General features: G+C 38.0%; 2 protein-coding genes across 3 annotated transcripts in view; one reads left to right on the plus strand and one right to left on the minus strand.

The window, feature by feature from the left end:
- Positions 1 to 509: 509 nt before the first annotated feature.
- LOC127508639 (interferon-induced very large GTPase 1-like) overlaps positions 510 to 18001 on the minus strand; it is a 70491-nt gene continuing 52999 nt past the window's right edge. The window contains exon 4 of the mRNA XM_051886763.1: positions 510 to 7095. Within this exon, the coding sequence (XP_051742723.1) occupies positions 1383 to 7095 (5713 nt within the window). The 3' untranslated portion in view covers positions 510 to 1382. The remainder of the gene's footprint in view (positions 7096 to 18001) is intronic.
- The window catches only part of LOC127508640 (interferon-induced very large GTPase 1-like), a 97705-nt gene continuing 97501 nt past the window's right edge, over positions 17798 to 18001 (plus strand). Inside the window, exon 1 of one of the 2 annotated variants that reach the window (XM_051886766.1) lies at positions 17798 to 17902. The gene's annotated coding sequence lies outside the window, so the exon portion shown is untranslated. The remainder of the gene's footprint in view (positions 17903 to 18001) is intronic. The other variant, XM_051886767.1, reaches the window with a different exon arrangement.

Raw genomic sequence — 18001 nt, forward strand, 5'->3', positions numbered from 1 at the left:
ATTTCAATATGCCACAAAGTACCAAGCATACTAGAAACACGTTAAATCATGCAACACTTGGCTAAGTGCTAATGTATGCGATTAATGCCACGAAACAGGAAGTTGTTGTAACTCAGGTATACAATGTCTGATCTGCTCCAAACTTCACGTTTGATAACAGTCCTGACCTGAAGACATCCACATGGCAATATTCAGTTACGGTCAAAGCGCCACCTGTTGGCAGCAGGAAGTGTGGCACTTTGAAATGACTTTGCCATAATTCCTGTATCTACTCGCTTACATGCATGTCGCTCACTGTTCAGTGTTTTCCTGAGGCCAGCGGGTGGCGGTGAGCCTGGGTGCAAGGGCCCATTTCAGTGCTTCTTGCAGCTTTAATTTCAAGTTGTTATGCACATTTTTATATACTTTTTAACATCTGTAAATTAAGAAATTTAAACGCAAATATTAGTATTGAAATTATACAGTTGTACTATAAAATGAAATTATTTTTATTAAATACTCGGTTTCTGTCATATCAAACTTTTGATTGACTAATCTTACAGAACTGTGTTAATCCTAACCCCTGTGTTAGACAGTGATCAGAACATTTTGTCTTTCATCTGATGACCTGCATGCAGTATTTGTCAAGAACTTCAATAAGACATGAGGGAACACGTTTTTTTCTTTGTTTCATTTTATACAAGCAAATGGAGCATTAGATAAAACATTGTTTCATTCTTTTTGTAATCTTCAATTTTGATATCATCATATGAAATCTTAAAGCAATTATTTTCTGAATATCTACATATAATCTGAATATCTACACCTCTAAAAAATTCAGAACATAATTCAGTTTTGTTAAATGTTGCATATCTTGTATGAGTGTTGAATCTTCAACCTCTCATATTTGCTGAAATCTTGATGACTTCAGAATCTGATGTTTAATAGAAACTCTTACTGTTAACATAGGAGATGTAAGAGTTTAATTCTTTCTTTTATCAAATTTTCTCCATTAGATATACTGATCCAAACTCTTAATAGCATCCTTTTTTCTGTTTTTTTCCCCATTCATCTGAAATCTTACCCTTCCACTCAAATGTTTACTATATTATTTTTCCAGATCTTTCTGGAATCTGCACACAAACCACTTCCAGTAGGGCAGTTCAGAGAGGTCAGGGGTGGTGCTCAAGTCTGCATAAACTCCTCCTGCTGTGCTGTATTCTTTATATTTAAACCATCCATCTGGTTTATAAAAATACTGATCACTTCCCACTAAATTTGTACAAGTATCAGCACAGAGATTCTGTTTTAAACCTTAATATGTGCTGTTAATTCCACCCACTCTGTGGAAAGGTACACTGTGATCTTCATGATAATTTTCTATGGTGTTGGTACATGTGGCTCTACAGAACAGACACTGAACCCAACTGACACTGACAGAAGTGATCAATCAGAAGCTCATCTGGTCTGAACCTGAGGTCAAGATTTTCATCAAATGTCTTTGTGTTGAATCTACTGCTGATATCAGACATTATAGCAGAGAGTTCCTGTCTTATCACATCCTTTAGGAGTTTGAAATCGTCAACATCATCATGTTTCACTCCACTGAGATCTTTTTCAGAGAAGATCAGCACATCTGAGAGCTGCTGTGTGAAACTCTTCAGCCACAAACCAACATCTCCTCTGTTCACTTGAACATGTTCAGTAGATTCATGTGCTGCTTTCATGATCTTCTGCTGCAGGAGTTTAATGTTCTCCTTCATCTTGGGTAAAACATTGACACTGAACTTATCAGTGATGTACCGACTGACTTCATCTCTGATGAAACTCTTGAAGTGATCTCTGGGATTATGAATGTAGTTCATGCATTTGTCAAAATCCTCCTCTTCTGCCAGTGTCTTCAGGATGTGTTTCTCCAGATTTGATCCGCTTCCATTCAGCGATTCACAGTTTGATCTCATTTCATCTGTCAGATCTCTGGAAGTCTTCTTGTAGACACTCTGCTCAATGGGCTCTTTCAGTTTCTGACAGATGATCCCACCAAAAATGGCAGCTGATGTTGCTCCATGGCAGTATTTCTTGAAAATACTGCAATATTCTTCTCTCTTCTTCTCTACATATATTTCAGGATCATTAGCTTCTCTGTGTTGGTCAGTGATCTTCTTGTTTGCTCTCATACAAATGGAAAGGACCAAATTACTGATGAATTCATTCTTGAACTTATATTTTACTGCTCCTTCCTCATGTTCTGTTACTCTGCTCTTGATGTAATCTATGAGTTGCTGAATATAGCTGACATTATAGCCCATCATTGAAATGCCAAATGACTCAATCATTCTGTCTGTCTGCTCTTGAACATCTGTGACTAATGACTTGATTTCAGCTTTATTCCCTGGAGACAGAGTTCGAACATATCCACATCTTATTTTAATTATTTTCCAAACACGGGTTACAGCCTTTTTAAAACCTCTTTTTGTGGACTTTTTGAAAATAACATATTCAGAATAACTCGACACAGTGAAAATGTCATTTTTTATGTGGTCTATAGGGAGACGCCCCTCATATACATCACTGAGGATCTCTCTTACATCTCTCATTATGTCAATGTCTTTGATTGAAGGAATGTCTGAGATGATCTCATCCACAATAATATCCCAAAACAAATCAAACTCTCTTTTCTGTGTTTCTTCATCATTTGTTTTGTCTTTGAGTTTTAAGGCAAGTTCTTTGCTCTTTTCATAGAGAGTGTTTTCATGATGTGTCCTCTGAGCATTAGTCTTTTTCTTCAGTGTTATTGCATTTGTTTTGTCTTTGATTTTTAAGGCATGTTCTTTGCTCTTTTCAGAGAGGGGCTTTTCATGGTGCTTTCTCTGAGTATCATTGTTTTTCTTCAGGTCTCGCTGCTGAAGAATCTCATTTAATTTCCTACTTGTTTCTCTCACAATGTTTTCCTGAAGCTCTTTGATTTTGATTTCAAATGATGTTTTCCACTGAATCAGTATATCTGTATATGTTTCTTTCTCAAAAAATTCAGACATTGATTTCTTCACTTTTTCAATCGTTGTCTTCAGTTCTCTTTGAAGATCAGTTTCCTCAACCTCATGAATTGCTTCATTTTCTATTTTGTTGTGTAGTTTGTTCTCAGTTTCCATCATGGCACTACGAAGCCTCCAGGACCACTTGCTGTATTCAGTCTCCAGTTTCCTGTAGGCTGAAATCTCCAGAGAATTTCTAAAGCTGAAGACGAGTCGTTCATTCAGTAAAGCCTCCCAGAGATCTTTAATACGATCTTTGAAGTCTTTCAGCATCATTCCATCTGACTTTGCATGAAACATAATAGATTTCTTTAGTTCTTGAATATTCTCACAGCTGCTTGGGTTTGGTGGTGCCATGGGTGGGCTGCCCTCCCAGAGATGAGCAAAATACTTCACATCATTCTGAACATCAAATCTAATGACATCACTGAAACATCCTGCATCATAAACTTCCTCTTCGGCAGCGAATTTTGTCATCTCATCCAGTGTCTCCTGCAGGTGTCTCCTTCCCTCTTTATTTTTATCTCCAGCTGTGACATCTGAAACGTTCTGATGCACAAACACACAGCTGGGATTCAGTCTGATCTTCTTCATCCTCATGAAGGCCTGAACAACAATCTGAAGAATGTCCTGCATCTCAGAGAGGTTTTCACCAAAGATGCTGATCAATGTCAGATTTGCAAGACCAACAACAAATGTGGCCAATTCATTGTCATGATGTCTTGTTGATCTTCCAGCCAGTTCTAGAGCACAAAGACCATCAGTATCAACAACCAGAATATAGTCAAAGTTCATCTGTGTTTTCATCTCATTTGACACTCTGACCAGCTGCATGAAAGCTCCTCTGGTGCACCTGCCAGCACTGACGGCAAACTGGAGTCCAAACATGGCATTCAGCATGGTGGATTTCCCAGAGCTCTGAAGCCCTAAAACTGACAGCACAAAGACTCTCTGGTCTCCCAGTTTCTGGATGAGTTCATCTAGAACAGCAGAGATCCAGATGACAGGAACATGAGCAGCATCTCCATCCATCAGCTCCAGTGGAAATCCAGAGATCATCATCTCTGCTGCAAGACTCGGGAGAGACGAGAAGTGAACCTGCAGATCTTTCTTGTTCTTCTGCACAGATTCACTTGATTCATAGATCTGACCGATCTCCCGCATGATGTGCTCCAAACCAAAGGTTGTTGCTTGAAGTTCCTCAGATATTCTCTCAAGTGTAGTTTGTTCAGCTTTGATTTGTTCAGATTTATCATTGTTCTCTTTCACTTTTAAGACTTTTGACCACTTTTCATCATATTTGTGATGAGGATCAGAAAGATCAGCTGATGTATATTCATCCAGGAGGATTCTGAGCCATTTTAGGAAAAACATTTTCTTATTTGCAGCTTCTGAGCTCATTTCTTTAATGAAGAGCTTCATAAACTCACTGATGTGAGATTCATGCTGTTGTTGACGTATTTTCTTCATTTCGGTTTGTTTCCTAATGATATCTATTTCTGTCTCTTCTGCTCGAGGTCGATGTAGTTCTTTGTTCTTCTGACTCCACTGATGCCACAGTTTCCCCTGATGAGGCAAAAATGATTCTTTGATTTCTGTCAGATCTTTCTTCTCCAGTAAACTCATCATCTGTTGTGCTGCTTCCCTTCCTGTACTGCTGTCATCTTTCTTAAGCGTTTCTTCGTCATAAGTTTTGTCTGTGAGTTGTAGATCAAGGTCTCTGCCCTTTTCAAAGAGAGTGTTTTTATGATGTGTCCTCTGAGTATCAGTGTTTTTCTTCTGCTTTTGCTGCTGAGGAATCTCATTTAATTTCCTCTCTGTTTCTCTCACAATGTTTTCTTGAAGGCCTTTGGTTTCAAATGTAGACCATGATTTTTCCTCTTCTTCAGTTGTCTTCTCCAGGTCTGTTTGAAGATCAGTTTCCTCAACCTTATTAATTGCATCATTTTCTATTTTATTGTGTAGTTTGTTCTCAGTTTCCATCATGGCACTGCAAAGCCTCAAGGGCCGCTTGCTGTATTCTGTCTCCAGTTTCTTGTAGGCTGATATCTTTTGGGAATTTCTCAAACTGAAGACAAATTGTTCATTCAGTAAAGCCTCCCAAAGATCTTTAATACAATCTTTTGAGTCTTTCATCTTCATTCCATCTGATTTTGAGGCATGAGATATAATAGTTTCCTTTAGTCCTTGAATATTCTCAGAGTAATCTGGGTTTGGTGGTGCCATGGGTGGGTTTCCCTCCCAGAGCTGAGCAAAATACTTCACATCTTTATGAACATCAAATCTAATGACATCACTGAAACATTCTGCATCATAAACTTCATCTTCAGCAGCGAGTTTTGTCATCTCATCCAGTTTCTCCTGCAGTCGTCTCCTTCCCTCCATGTTTTTCTTTCCTGCTGTGATGTCTGAAACATTCTGATGCACAAACACACAGCTGGGATTCAGTCTGACCTTCTTCATCCTCAGGAATGCCTGAACAACAATCTGAAGAATGTCCTGCATCTCAGATGGGTTTTCACCAAAGATGTTGATCAATGTCAGATTCGCAAGACCAACAACAAATGTGGCCAATTCATTGTCATGATGTCTTGTTGATCTTCCAGCCAGTTCTAGAGCACGAAGACCCTCAGTATCAACAACCAGAATATAGTCAAAGTTAATCTGTGTTTTCATCTCATCTGACACTCTGACCAGCTGCATGAAAGCTCCTCTGGTGCACCTGCCAGCACTGACGGCAAACTGGAGTCCAAACATGGCATTCAGCATGGTGGATTTCCCAGAGCTCTGAAGCCCTAAAACTGACAGCACAAAGACTCTCTGGTCTCCCAGTTTCTGAATGAGTTCATCTATAACAGCAGAGATCCAGATCACAGGAACATGAGCAGCATCTCCATCCATCAGCTCCAATGGAAATCCAGAGATCATCATCTCTGCTGCAAGACTCGGGAGAGAAGAGAAGTGAACCTGCAGATCTTCCTTGTCCTTCTTCAGAGATTCACATGATTCATAGATCTGACCGATCTCCCTCATGATGTGCTCCAAACCAAAGGCTGCAGCTTGAAGTTCCTCAGATATTCTCTCAAGTTCAGTTTGTTCAGCTTTAATTTGTTCAGATTTATCATGATTCTCTTTCAATTTCATGACTGTTGACCACTTTTTATCATACTTGTAATGTAGATCAGAAAGGTCAGCAGATGTATATTCATCCAGGAGGATTCTGAGCCATTTTAGGAAAAACATTTTCTTATTTGCAGCTTCTGAGCTCATTTCTTTAATGAAGAGCTTCATAAACTCACTGATGTGAGATTCATGCTGTTGTTGACGGATCTTCTTCATGTCTGTTTGTTTTCTACTGATGTCCATTTCTGTCTCACCCGTTTGAGGTCGATGTAGTTCTTTGTTCTTCTGACACCACTGATGCCACAGTTTCCCCTGATGAGGCAGAAATGATTCTTTGATTTCTGTCAGATCTTTCTTCTCCAGTAAACTCATCATCTGCTGTGCTGCTTCTCTTCCTCTTCTGCAGTCATCATCATCTTCCTCATCTACTCTGATGTCTGAGTGTTTGGACACATCTTCAAGTCTGAAAGTGGAAGATGATTCTGAGAGACAATCATTTATAGCTCTTCTGAGCTCTTCAGATACATCTGACTGATTTCTGTCTTTCAAACCAATTTTGAATTTTCCTTTCTTCATCTCAGTTAGAGTAGATTCATCCTCAGTAAAAAGACAAATAAGTGGCTTTCTGTTCCTGTACAGACTTTGGATTATTGTTGCACTTCTTTCATTCTTCTGAAGTCGTGGAAGAAGAACAACATTGACTGAGGCCATTTCAGTGAGGATCTTCAGCTGTTTCTCATGGTCTCCTGCATCACCGTGTAGATTACAGAACGCAACACAGTCAGTGAATTTATCATCATATGATCCAGATGGGCAGAACCAGGCGATCTCCACCACTCCATCCATCAGTTCTCTGGTTTTGCTGCTGCCTGGGCAGTTCCTGTGGAAGAACGTGTTGTGTTTCTCATTGATCAGACTGTTCATCAGCTCAGACTTGGATGAAGACACAGAGCCAAACCTGAAGAAAAATACCATTGGAGTTTCTGCCTTGTAGATTGGATGGGTTTTACTGATTTCATTGTTGGTGTTTCTGATCTTCCAGCTCTTGTTGATTTGTCTGAATGTCCAGAGAGGAAACTCAATCTGTTGTTTGTCTTGATCAGGAACAAGCAGAGGCAGAGCGTACTGACACTGGGACAGTTTAGTGACCATCAGCTGCTTCAGGAAACCATCAGCACAATGAAACACGACCATCTGAACATCCATCAGGTGAATCCGCTCAGATTGACTGGATTCGTTGTTTTTAAGAACATCATCAAAAATATCACTCTCATCTTCAGATGAGTCACTGCCTCTTTGAATTGTTTGGTCTTGCTTATTGTTCACTTTAGTTTTAATGTATCTTGCTCTATAGTTATGTGTCAGTAGTTTATGTATGAAAGTCTGAACCAGCTCCTCTTCAGCACAAGATTCATGGGACTGTAATGAATGTTCAGTTATCTGAAGAAAATCTGCAGCTCTCAGTTTGGTTTGTCTCAGGTTGACGTGAAGTTTGTGAAATTCTTTATTCATTTTTTCAGTCTTTTGGTGTTACAGGAGTTGGATCTGGACTGACTCTCATTGTTCCAATGTCTCTGTTTTTTTCCCTGAGAAAGAAAAAAAAAAATTTTCACTTAATTTGATAATTTTGATTTAAACATATAAAAATATTTAATGATTATATTAAATAATTATATTACTATTGCATTTCAACTTGTATTTGAACAGGGCTTTTCACAATACACACTGTTTTAAAGCAGCTTTACACATATATTTACACAACAAAATTCCTGGTGTTAAATTAACACTGCTCTGCTTTATATGGGAACCACCAGCAGAGTGTTACAAGGGTCATATGATGCTATTTTTAAAGATCATTATTTTGTGTATTGGGTGTAATAGTATGTTACCCATCTTTAATGTTCAAAAAAATACATTATTTTTCACATGCCATACATAATTGTAGCTCCTCTATGCCCCGGCTTTCTAAAACACATTCTTTTTCTACAAAGCCCCCTCCTTCCGAAAAGCAAAGTGTGCTCTGATTGACCCAGTGCGTTGTGATTGGCCGAACACCTCAAGTGTGCTTCAAAAAATGTAATGGCCCTAATGCCAAGTTTACACTACAGGATTGTAAGCCTGATTTGCAAGTTAACGAGCTCGCCAACAGGTCAGGCTGTGATCGGGGGGGAAATCAGCGAGTGATCGGCGCTCACCAATCTTTATGTGTGAACTACTCAACGACGCATCAAAGAGGCTCGCTGACGCGTCGCCGACACCTCACAGACAGCAGACAAATATCTAGCATGCTAAGTATCTAGAGCTGTTGGCCGACTCGCTATCCTGTGGTGTCACGTGTCGCGACGCAACAGCCAATGAAACACTGATGTCTATGGAAGCAGCAATAACAAATATAATTTTCCAACATTTATTCATATCGAATACACATTGTGTAAGAAACTATAAAGCTCGCTCACTCTATTGTTCTCCCAGTTCACCGGCCACATGTATTTCGGGACAAAAGGATGAATTCACGTTATATATTAAGATCAAGGTCATTACATAGGTTTTTAAATGACAAAACACTCACTTGCACATATTCGAGGATCGGAATATCAGATAGTTGATGACACTGTGAGAAAAGCAATACATCTGTCATAAAGTGTGGCCGGCTGGCCGCGGTGTGTCACGTGACAAGCATGACGTGTTGTCATGGAAACAATAAAGGTAAACGTTCTAAAATAACAGTCACCTTAACTCTGTGAGGTCAGCCAGAATGTTTTGAACTTATGTGTGAAAGGGTTATTTAATTTCCTCCCAACATCCATTTTCAAATAAAGCCGCTGGGTGACAGAGTTGTCGTCAGCTCGTGTAGTGTGTAACCTCCTGTTGCGGATCATTTACGTAGTGTCACATAGTGTAAACACCACAACGACTTCAAGACTTCAAGACACAGCAAGTCATGTAGTCTGAACAGCACAGCGATCTGCCGACATTTAAAGTCCTGTAGTGTAAACTTGGCTTTACTATAATCACGATCTTCATCTTCCAAAACAATTACAAAGACAGTTAGTAATGATGTTAGTTTTACCATATCAGCTTAAGCCAGAGTCAGATTATGAAAATGCAGGTAACCAAGCTGGTCGATCAGATATTTGTATGTATCTGCAGTATACAAGCCGTGGTTCAGCTGTACGTGACAAACATTGCCAGTGTGAAAACACAGGGCATGCATGCTGCTTCAGTCATGCTTGAGCGGCCAGTGTGAAACAGAACATGTAGTGTATCTATGTTTTTCATCTTTTCACTACAAGTTATAAGTGGGGAACAGAGGATAGGTTTGTAAACATAAATACATCTCTGCACTTTTGATCGTAGGAATGACAATCAATATGAGTTATTCTACTCTGCAGAAAACTCTGCATTTTAACAGTCAATAGCAAACATTTTAAAGGGAATTAACCTATTAACCTATTATGCAAAATTCACTTTTACATGGTGTTTGGACATAAATGTTTGTTGGGAGTGTGTGAACACAACCACCCTATAATTATAAAAATCCACCCACTCCTATTGTTTTAATTCCCATAAATCATAAGCAGTGTCTCAGAACAAAGCATTTGCAGATTCTGGGCAAAGTGATGTCACTTTGTACAGGCCGCACCCCCAAATGTTAGCGTAAGCGATTGAGGTGTTTTGTTGTTGGATATAAGAATGAACATAACAGTCTTCATGTACTCCTGACATCACAGCCACTGAAAACTCAGTGGATTAGTTTTATTTTTGAAGGGAATGCGCCCCCATATACCTTTGTTTATGTCTGCATGAATCATTTTAACACCAAACTTCTTTGTGAACGAATGTCAATACAAAGGGACAATACAAAACAGGTTTTGCTAAAAAGTTGTTACTCAAGGATGGATCACTACCAATTGTTTGTGATCCAGCTTATAGTCTCCAGAGTGAGAGGACTTTATTACAGTTCATTGGAGTTGATTTACAGATATAAAGCTTACCAGTTTATTAACCCTCTGGGGTCTGAGGATTTTTGGGGCCCTGGAGAAGTTTTGACATGCCCTGACATTTGTGCTTTTTTTCAGTTGTTCATAAACATATTAATGGAAAAGGTGTCATTACACTGTATTCAGCACAAACTAGGCTACCATAATATGTGAGCAACATGTATGTACATGTTTGTGTTTTTGAAGGAATAACGTTTAAGCGTGGTTATTGAAAAAACAAAAAACTTAAGTCACTGAAATAAGGCCACAAAACTAATATTATACATGTGTTCACAAGACTTCTGGGTATTGGAGGTTGTAGACTAGATTTTTTGCTTCAAAATTATGTAAAAATTATCCTGCCTACTCGTTCATATAAAACAATATATTAATTTACATTTTGTAAGACAATGTGTAATGTTGCTGCTTGAGCATAAACAGTATCTGCAAAGTTACAGCACTGAAAATTCAATGCAAATGGAGTTATTGTCTATTATAAGTTACGGCAGTTTAATGCCTACAAAAACGACCGGTTTGGACTACAACAAGCTTCTTCCCGGGTTGGTGACATCATAAACCCTACAAAACACGCCCCTGGGAACACGCAACAAAGTGGGTGAGGCCATGTCGCGCAGCATGTGGAAGCGGAAGAGTTGTCTACACCGGACGCGAGAGGCGCGTCGAAAGATAATAGAACCCATTATAATAATATGTGATATTTTCTACACTGAAGGCTTTTACTGAAAGATGGAGCAGTTCCCACTTAAAAAGCAGAAGCTGCTGTTTATTCAAACTGTAAGTACGTTTTATTGTTTGTACATGTCTTTTAAACGGATAGTTCTGTTGCTATTTTTGGTTGCATCAAGGACGTAAACAAAGACCAACGCGTTTTTGCTTCGCTAGCCAGTTAGCTAAATTCTACAAACACTAACAAACTTCTATGTTCATAGACAAACAGTTGTTCATGATATAAATTAAACGCTACCTTTACAAAAATGCTACTACTCAGTCATGTATTTGTCTACAGTAAAGCTTTAATCAGGATAAAAACGTATATTGAAAGCTAACAAACAGCAGTGACAGCATCTAAACACTTTGACACAAATAAAAAAAATGAAATACCATTCATAAACGTCCTTTAAAAGCCGCGATTGCAGAGGTTCTGCTTGAAAAATGCAGCGTTTTCAAAAAAAACAAAGCATTAAGACATGTTAAACTCCGCCCCAAAAACACAATCAAGCCTAGAAAAAAAAAAAAAAAAAAAAACACTGAACCACTAAAGAATTAGCTCACTTTCAAATTAAAATTTCCTGATAATTTACTCACCCCCATGCCATCCAAGATGTGCATGTCTTTCTTTCTTCAGTCGAAAAGAAATTAAGGTTTTTGATGAAAACATTCCAGGATTTTTCTCCATATAGTGGACTTCACTGGAGCCCAAACGGTTGAAGGTCAAAATTACAGTTTCAGTGCAGCTTCAAAAGGCTTTAAACGATCCCAGACGAGGAATAAGCGTCTTATCTAGAGAAACCATCGCTCATTTTCAAAAAAAAAAAAAAAAAAAATCATATAAGTTTTAACAATAAATGCTCATCTTGCTGTGTTCGAAATCACCCCCTATACCCTCATTCACTATTCCCTACATTACTCCACTAATATAGCCCACTTGAAGGAGTGAATGAAACGAGTGAGTGAATTCGGACATTGAGTGCACCGGAAGGGCTGCCGATTTCGCATAGTTTGTGCTGCTGTTTAGTAATCTTTTGAAATGTAGCAAACTGGCAGCTCCAGTAGTAATGAATATTTATGTTGAACTAGCATGTTCAAACCTTTTAAACGATTTAATGATTAATTAAAAAGGAATTTATACCTGTATGATAATGCTGGACCAACGCGGTTTGGAAAATGAATGGATGATTGATTCAGCTGCGGGCGCCATCTCCTGGCGAGACGCGGGAATTCATTCAGTGCGCGACTCTCACAGTGCATTATGGGTATTGTCTAGCAGTTGAGCGTGCATCGATTGTACACTCGGCCTTGCGGTGCATTGTGGGATTGAATGAGTGCACTCAACATCGTCCACTATGGTTTCGGACACCACTACAAATGGCTGTCCCCACAAATAGTGCCCTATTTAAGGGTATGGGGCGATTTCGGACACAGCCTAGCTCTCTTCTTCTTCTTCTCTATTAGAATTCCAGCATTGTAGACACTGCTAAGTGTATTACTGCCCTCCACAGGTCAAAGTTTGAACTAATTGTTATATACTTGCACTAGAATATAGTATATAACAATTAGTTCAAACTTTGACCTGTGGAGGGCAGTAATACACTTAGCAGTGTCTACACTGCTGGAATTCTAATAGAGAAGAAGAAGGGAGCTAGTTCAAGATGAGCATTTATCGTTAAAACATAACATTTTTAATTTTTTTTTTTTTTTAGAAAATGAGCGATGGTTTCTCTGGATAAGACCCTTATTTCTCGTCTGGGATTGCTGAAAACTGTAATTTTGATCTTCAACCATTTGGGCTCCATTGAAGTCCACTATATGGAGAAAAATCTTGGAATGTTTTCCTCAAAAACCTAAATTTCTTTTCGACTGAAGAAAGAAAGACATACATCTTGGATGACATGGAGGTGAGTAAATTATCAGGAAATTTTAATTTGAAAGTGAACTAATCCTTTAATATAATGTCCACTCTTGACAACAAAACATGATTTTTGTGATCTCATGCATGCACATGAAAATTTTGTATAGGCTTATTATAGTTTAAATTACAGTACCAGTCCAAAGATTGGACGCATTACTATTATAATGTTTTTAAAAGTAGTCTCAAGTCTCTAACCAAATAATGGTTTTCTATTTTAATATACTTTGTTAATGTGCAGTTGACAAACTATACATCATTAAAAAGATCTAATGCTGCGTTCCAGGCAGGTTTTTGAGCCCGTAAATCACGATTTCACGACTTTGTAGCGTTCCAGGCAAGTCACGCCAAACTGCCTGAGCTCAAGGAATTGTGGTAGCTAGATGTAAACAAACCAGCATGGCGGACCGTAAGGGGCTTATGCTCATTTACAATCATTTCTATCGCCAAAGGTACTTAACATTGTAATACATAATTGTGTGTGTATTATTTATCATTATTATTATTAATTTGATTGCAACGTTATATTGTCCTAAAGTCTATTTCTCACCGTGTACCACCGCATCTGTAGGGGCTGCTATTGTTGTTTCATGGGCTATGTGACGTCAGAGCGCGGAACTTGGAGTACATCGATCTAGTACGAGTTCACGGGTGGGAATTCGCGGGTTTGACTGCCGTTCCAGTGCATTTTCATGGGTAGAAGGTTGGAAAAACACGGGTTACGGGTTGCCTGGAACACGGCATAAGACTCAAGCTTCACATTTTGACCTCTGTTTTACTCTTGTAATGACCGTAATTTGTTAATAGCCTATGCGTCAGGAGTTATGAATATGAAAAACGGAGTCGTTACCTTTGACAAAACAACATCCATCAGGGCTTTTAGCTTAAAAGCATGCACATTTGGAGAAATATTGATAGATTCTCATATGTTTGTCAATTTTCTATACAGAGGAGTAATATTTATTCAATATTTATTGTCATCACTATGAGCGCTGGATACTGTGTTTTCAATTCATACTTGCAGCCGGAGGGCGCTCTGTGCACCTTTAGTCCACAAATGTCTCAGTGAAGAACAGACATACCATGTGACATTCCAAGAACTAACAACAGAGATTGTTTCTCTCCCTGCGTTTCATTTGGAAGGGCTCATCCCTATGCCCTAATCCCTTCAAAGGGTTTGCCCTCCGGAGTGAGAGCTTCGAAGGGATGAAAGGTGTAGGGGTCAAAAAAACCTCTTTTTTTGGAACGCACTTCTGCATCATCTTAACAAGGCAATCAAGGAGGAGTAGATTGTGCAAGCTGTGCCCTTTGTTTAACATTAGTTTATTTATTTTTGGTTTATCACCATATTGTATATTGTGTCTATGTATTTGAAACATTTGAAAGGACTGATAAAGGGAGCTGTAAAGTATTTTTGTTGAAGTACAATGTCGTTTTGACCATAATAATGTGCCAAATCTAACTCGTATAAATATTACAGTAGCATAGAAAAATACTATACATACATTTATTGGTAAAATCGAATTCCGAGACTCCTGTACCCATTCTGTGACGTCAAACAACTTCCCTGTACAAAGGATCATGGGGGCCCGAAGTGTCCATCAGTTGTACCCTTCAAAATCCTTCATTCCGAAGGGCCCTTTGAAGTGGCCCGTTTTGAGCACTTCGGTTTGGAACTACCCTTCAGTATGGCGGCCATGATTATTTTCACTCAGAAGTGCCTTTCGGAGGGCGTTTGAAACACACTGTCAATATGCGTTCGTAAGCGATCTTGCGCAAAGAGCTTAGAACCCAAGAGGCGACACTTTGATACTTTTTGGGTAACAGCCACTAGATGGCACTCCGGTAGCGCGGCCGCCATTATGGGGTGAAAATACTAACTGGACCATAGAATCCTTCACATCTTACGCACCCAAAATTGGCGAATTTCACTGCCAAATCAGAAGCGCAATAGAACAGTTTTTAAAATTAAGTCACCAGTAAATTGTATGGCTCCTACAGTAAATGTTGTATTGTCTTATATGTTTTATTTTACCAGTTGTGGAATCCAACCATTCAACCATCTGAGGTAACGTAGTTAGCCTACTTTATTGAGTATTTCCATTTTATGCAGCTTTACACATTTATTAATAGTAAATTAATAATTAATAAATTTTAGATCATCATGTTTGCAGCTAACAATAATAATATATATATATATATATATATATATATATAAATTGAGTAATAGTAATAATATATCTAGGTCTAGGTACATTTATATCTAGGTATAATAATATATCTAGGTACATTTTAATGGATCACGCCACAAACATAATGATCTTATAATACATGATGCATTGCTGTGTCCGTTATCCCATAATTCCCACTTTTGGACACTTGCTTTAATGGACATTAGATAACACTGCAAAATCAAGCTGTTATTTTCATATATTTATTGTCCAACATTCCCAATTTTTCTGATGCATGTCCTTGATTTAATTTCATATGTTGGTAATAATTCAGTGTTTATAAGCCTTTTAAAGAATTTTAACCCAAACTGACTGGGTTTCTAGAGAGCAAAGGTTTTGTGAAAAAAAGTGGAAGACTTAAACACAAAGTGTGTAAAATAAACAGTTAAAAGGATTTGATGATCACTAGTGATAGTATTTTATTCTGTGTTGTCATCATTCAGGTTGGATTTCAGCTTTAATGTACGTTTTTTTTTTTTTTTAAACAAAGCAGCTGATATTGCCATAGAAACTAGTGGACTGCCGACTCGCTTTCACCCCAAAATGGCGGAAACGCAGGGCCGCTGCTGGGCGCCGGTGTTGCAATGGAACGTTCTATTGAGTGTCGCTTCTTGTTAATGATCATCAAATCCTTTTAACAGTTTATTTTACACACTTTGTGTTTAAAGGGATAGTTCACCCAAAAATGAAAATTTGATGTTTATCTGCTTACCCCCAGCGCATCCAAGATGTAGGTAACTTTGTTTCTTCAGTAGAACACAAATGATGATTTTTAACTCCAACCGTTGCCGTCTGTCAGCCGTATAATGGGTGTCAATGGGAACTTCGTCTATAAGAGTAAATAAAACTTGCATAAACAAATCCAAATTAATCCAAATGCGGCTCGTGACGACAGATTGATGTCCTAAGACACGAAACGATCCGTTTGTGCGAGAAACCGGACAGTATTTATATTATTTTTTACCTCTAAAACACCACTATGCCCAACTGCATTCAGCATTCGGTTACTGAGGTCCGACAATGGAAGTGATGTCTCGCGCTTATACTTCAATGAGTGCGAGAGATCACTTCCGTTGTCAGAGCGCGATCAGACCTCACTAAGCGAATGCTGAACGCAGTTGGACATATAGCCTATTTCAATTCAGACCTAGATACTATTATTACTATTACTCCACTAGGTCTAAATTATATTGTTAGCTGCAAACATGATTATCTTAAATTTATTAATTATTAATTTACTATTAATAAATGTGTAAAGTTGCATAAAATGGAAATACTCAAAGTAACTACGCTACCTCAGATGGTTGAATGGTTGGATTCCACAACTGGTAAAATATTTTTTACCAGTTGTGGAAAATTCACCAAATTCGGTGAATTTCATCTGATTTGGCAGTGAAATTCACCGATTTTGGGTGCGTAAGATGTGAAGGATTCTATGGTCCAGTTATTATTTTTAGCCCATAATGGCGGCCGCGCTACCGGAGCGCCAGACATGTACTAAATAACTTTATATATGTTGTAGAGACAGGAAATGTTCTTTACTTGTTTCACTCACACAAAACGCTTCCGCAAATGTACGCACGGCATACTTTAAAAAATGTGAATAGTTATAGTAGTACTGCAGTCACAAATATTGCATTAAATGTAATATTACCAGACAATATGCAGCTATGAAAATATATTCTTAGGTATTTTTATTTAGTCTTCTCTTTAAGTAGCTTTAGGTAAAAGTGTCTGCAAAATGCATAAATGTTAATGAAAATAATTAATATTCTGCAGGCCCCATGACAAAATATTTCTATTAATGTGAAGGAACAAGAACCGGATCTGTTTATATAAAACTAGTTCTATTTAAATAAAATGAAAGTTCAATAGAGAAAGCACTGGTTTGGGAGTCGGCCATTTCTAAGGCTGTTCCAGTGCACAGTGCACTAAACTATAGCTGTGTCTTATTACAAAGGCTGTGTCATAGATAAGACGCATTATCTGTACGATGAAGTATACGGAGTGTTCTCAATCTACAGTACAGTAGAATTAAAGAAGATGGACTTTGTAAGACACACATGCAGAAAGAGAAACAAAACGTAATTATCACTTCAAGTAGGTTCAAACACACACACACACACACACACACACACACACGCACACACAAACACAATAAAATAATGTTACATTTATTTACAAAGTAATGGTCAAACCTGAGTATGGTAGTCTTCCTTTTCTGTATCATCAGTTCGGTTATAATCTGTAAACAAATGTTTCCTGTCAAACGTGTCTACTTATGGAAAATCACCTAACATGCCAGTAAGAGAAAGTGAAAGTGTTTTACTGTGTTATTTGTGGTAATGTCTTTTGAGCTTATTTGAGCTTTTGTGGTTTTGAACTTGGTATTTGCAATCGATTGATAAGATTGATAATACTGGTAGAAACTTGAGTCAAAATCTAAAAGGAACAAACCTTGCACAAACGCTCAAAAGAATATTTGAAGAATTTATAATACCTTCAGCACACCCTATAAAAGATTAATGTTTTTGAAATGAATATGGTAACAACCATTTTAAGAAATGCAAAAATAAATATTTTAAGAACTGAAATTCTTAAAATATTTTTATATTCGTACTAAATAACTTTATACGCACAAAACCCTTCCTAAAAAGTGCACAAGGGGAATTCCATTTAAACATTTAATTTAAGAACAATCATTACCTATAGTTATAGTATTAAAGAGAGAAATGTCACAAAGTTGAAAAAGCACAAAAGCTCACAATAAAACACTTTCGCTTTCTCTTACTGGCATGTTAGGTGATTTCCCATTTTCCTGTAAGTAGACACACGTTTGACCGGAAACTTTCATTTACAGATTATAACCGAAATTGATGGTACAGAGAAGGAAGCTACCATACTCAGGTTTGACTTCATGACTTTCTAAATAAATGTAACATTATTTTATTGTGTGTGTGTGTGTGTGTTTGTGTGTGTGTGTGTGTTTGAACCTACTTGAAGTGG

The sequence above is a fragment of the Ctenopharyngodon idella genome, chromosome 3 (genome assembly GCF_019924925.1).
Source record: "Ctenopharyngodon idella isolate HZGC_01 chromosome 3, HZGC01, whole genome shotgun sequence".
NCBI lineage: Eukaryota > Metazoa > Chordata > Actinopteri > Cypriniformes > Xenocyprididae > Ctenopharyngodon > Ctenopharyngodon idella.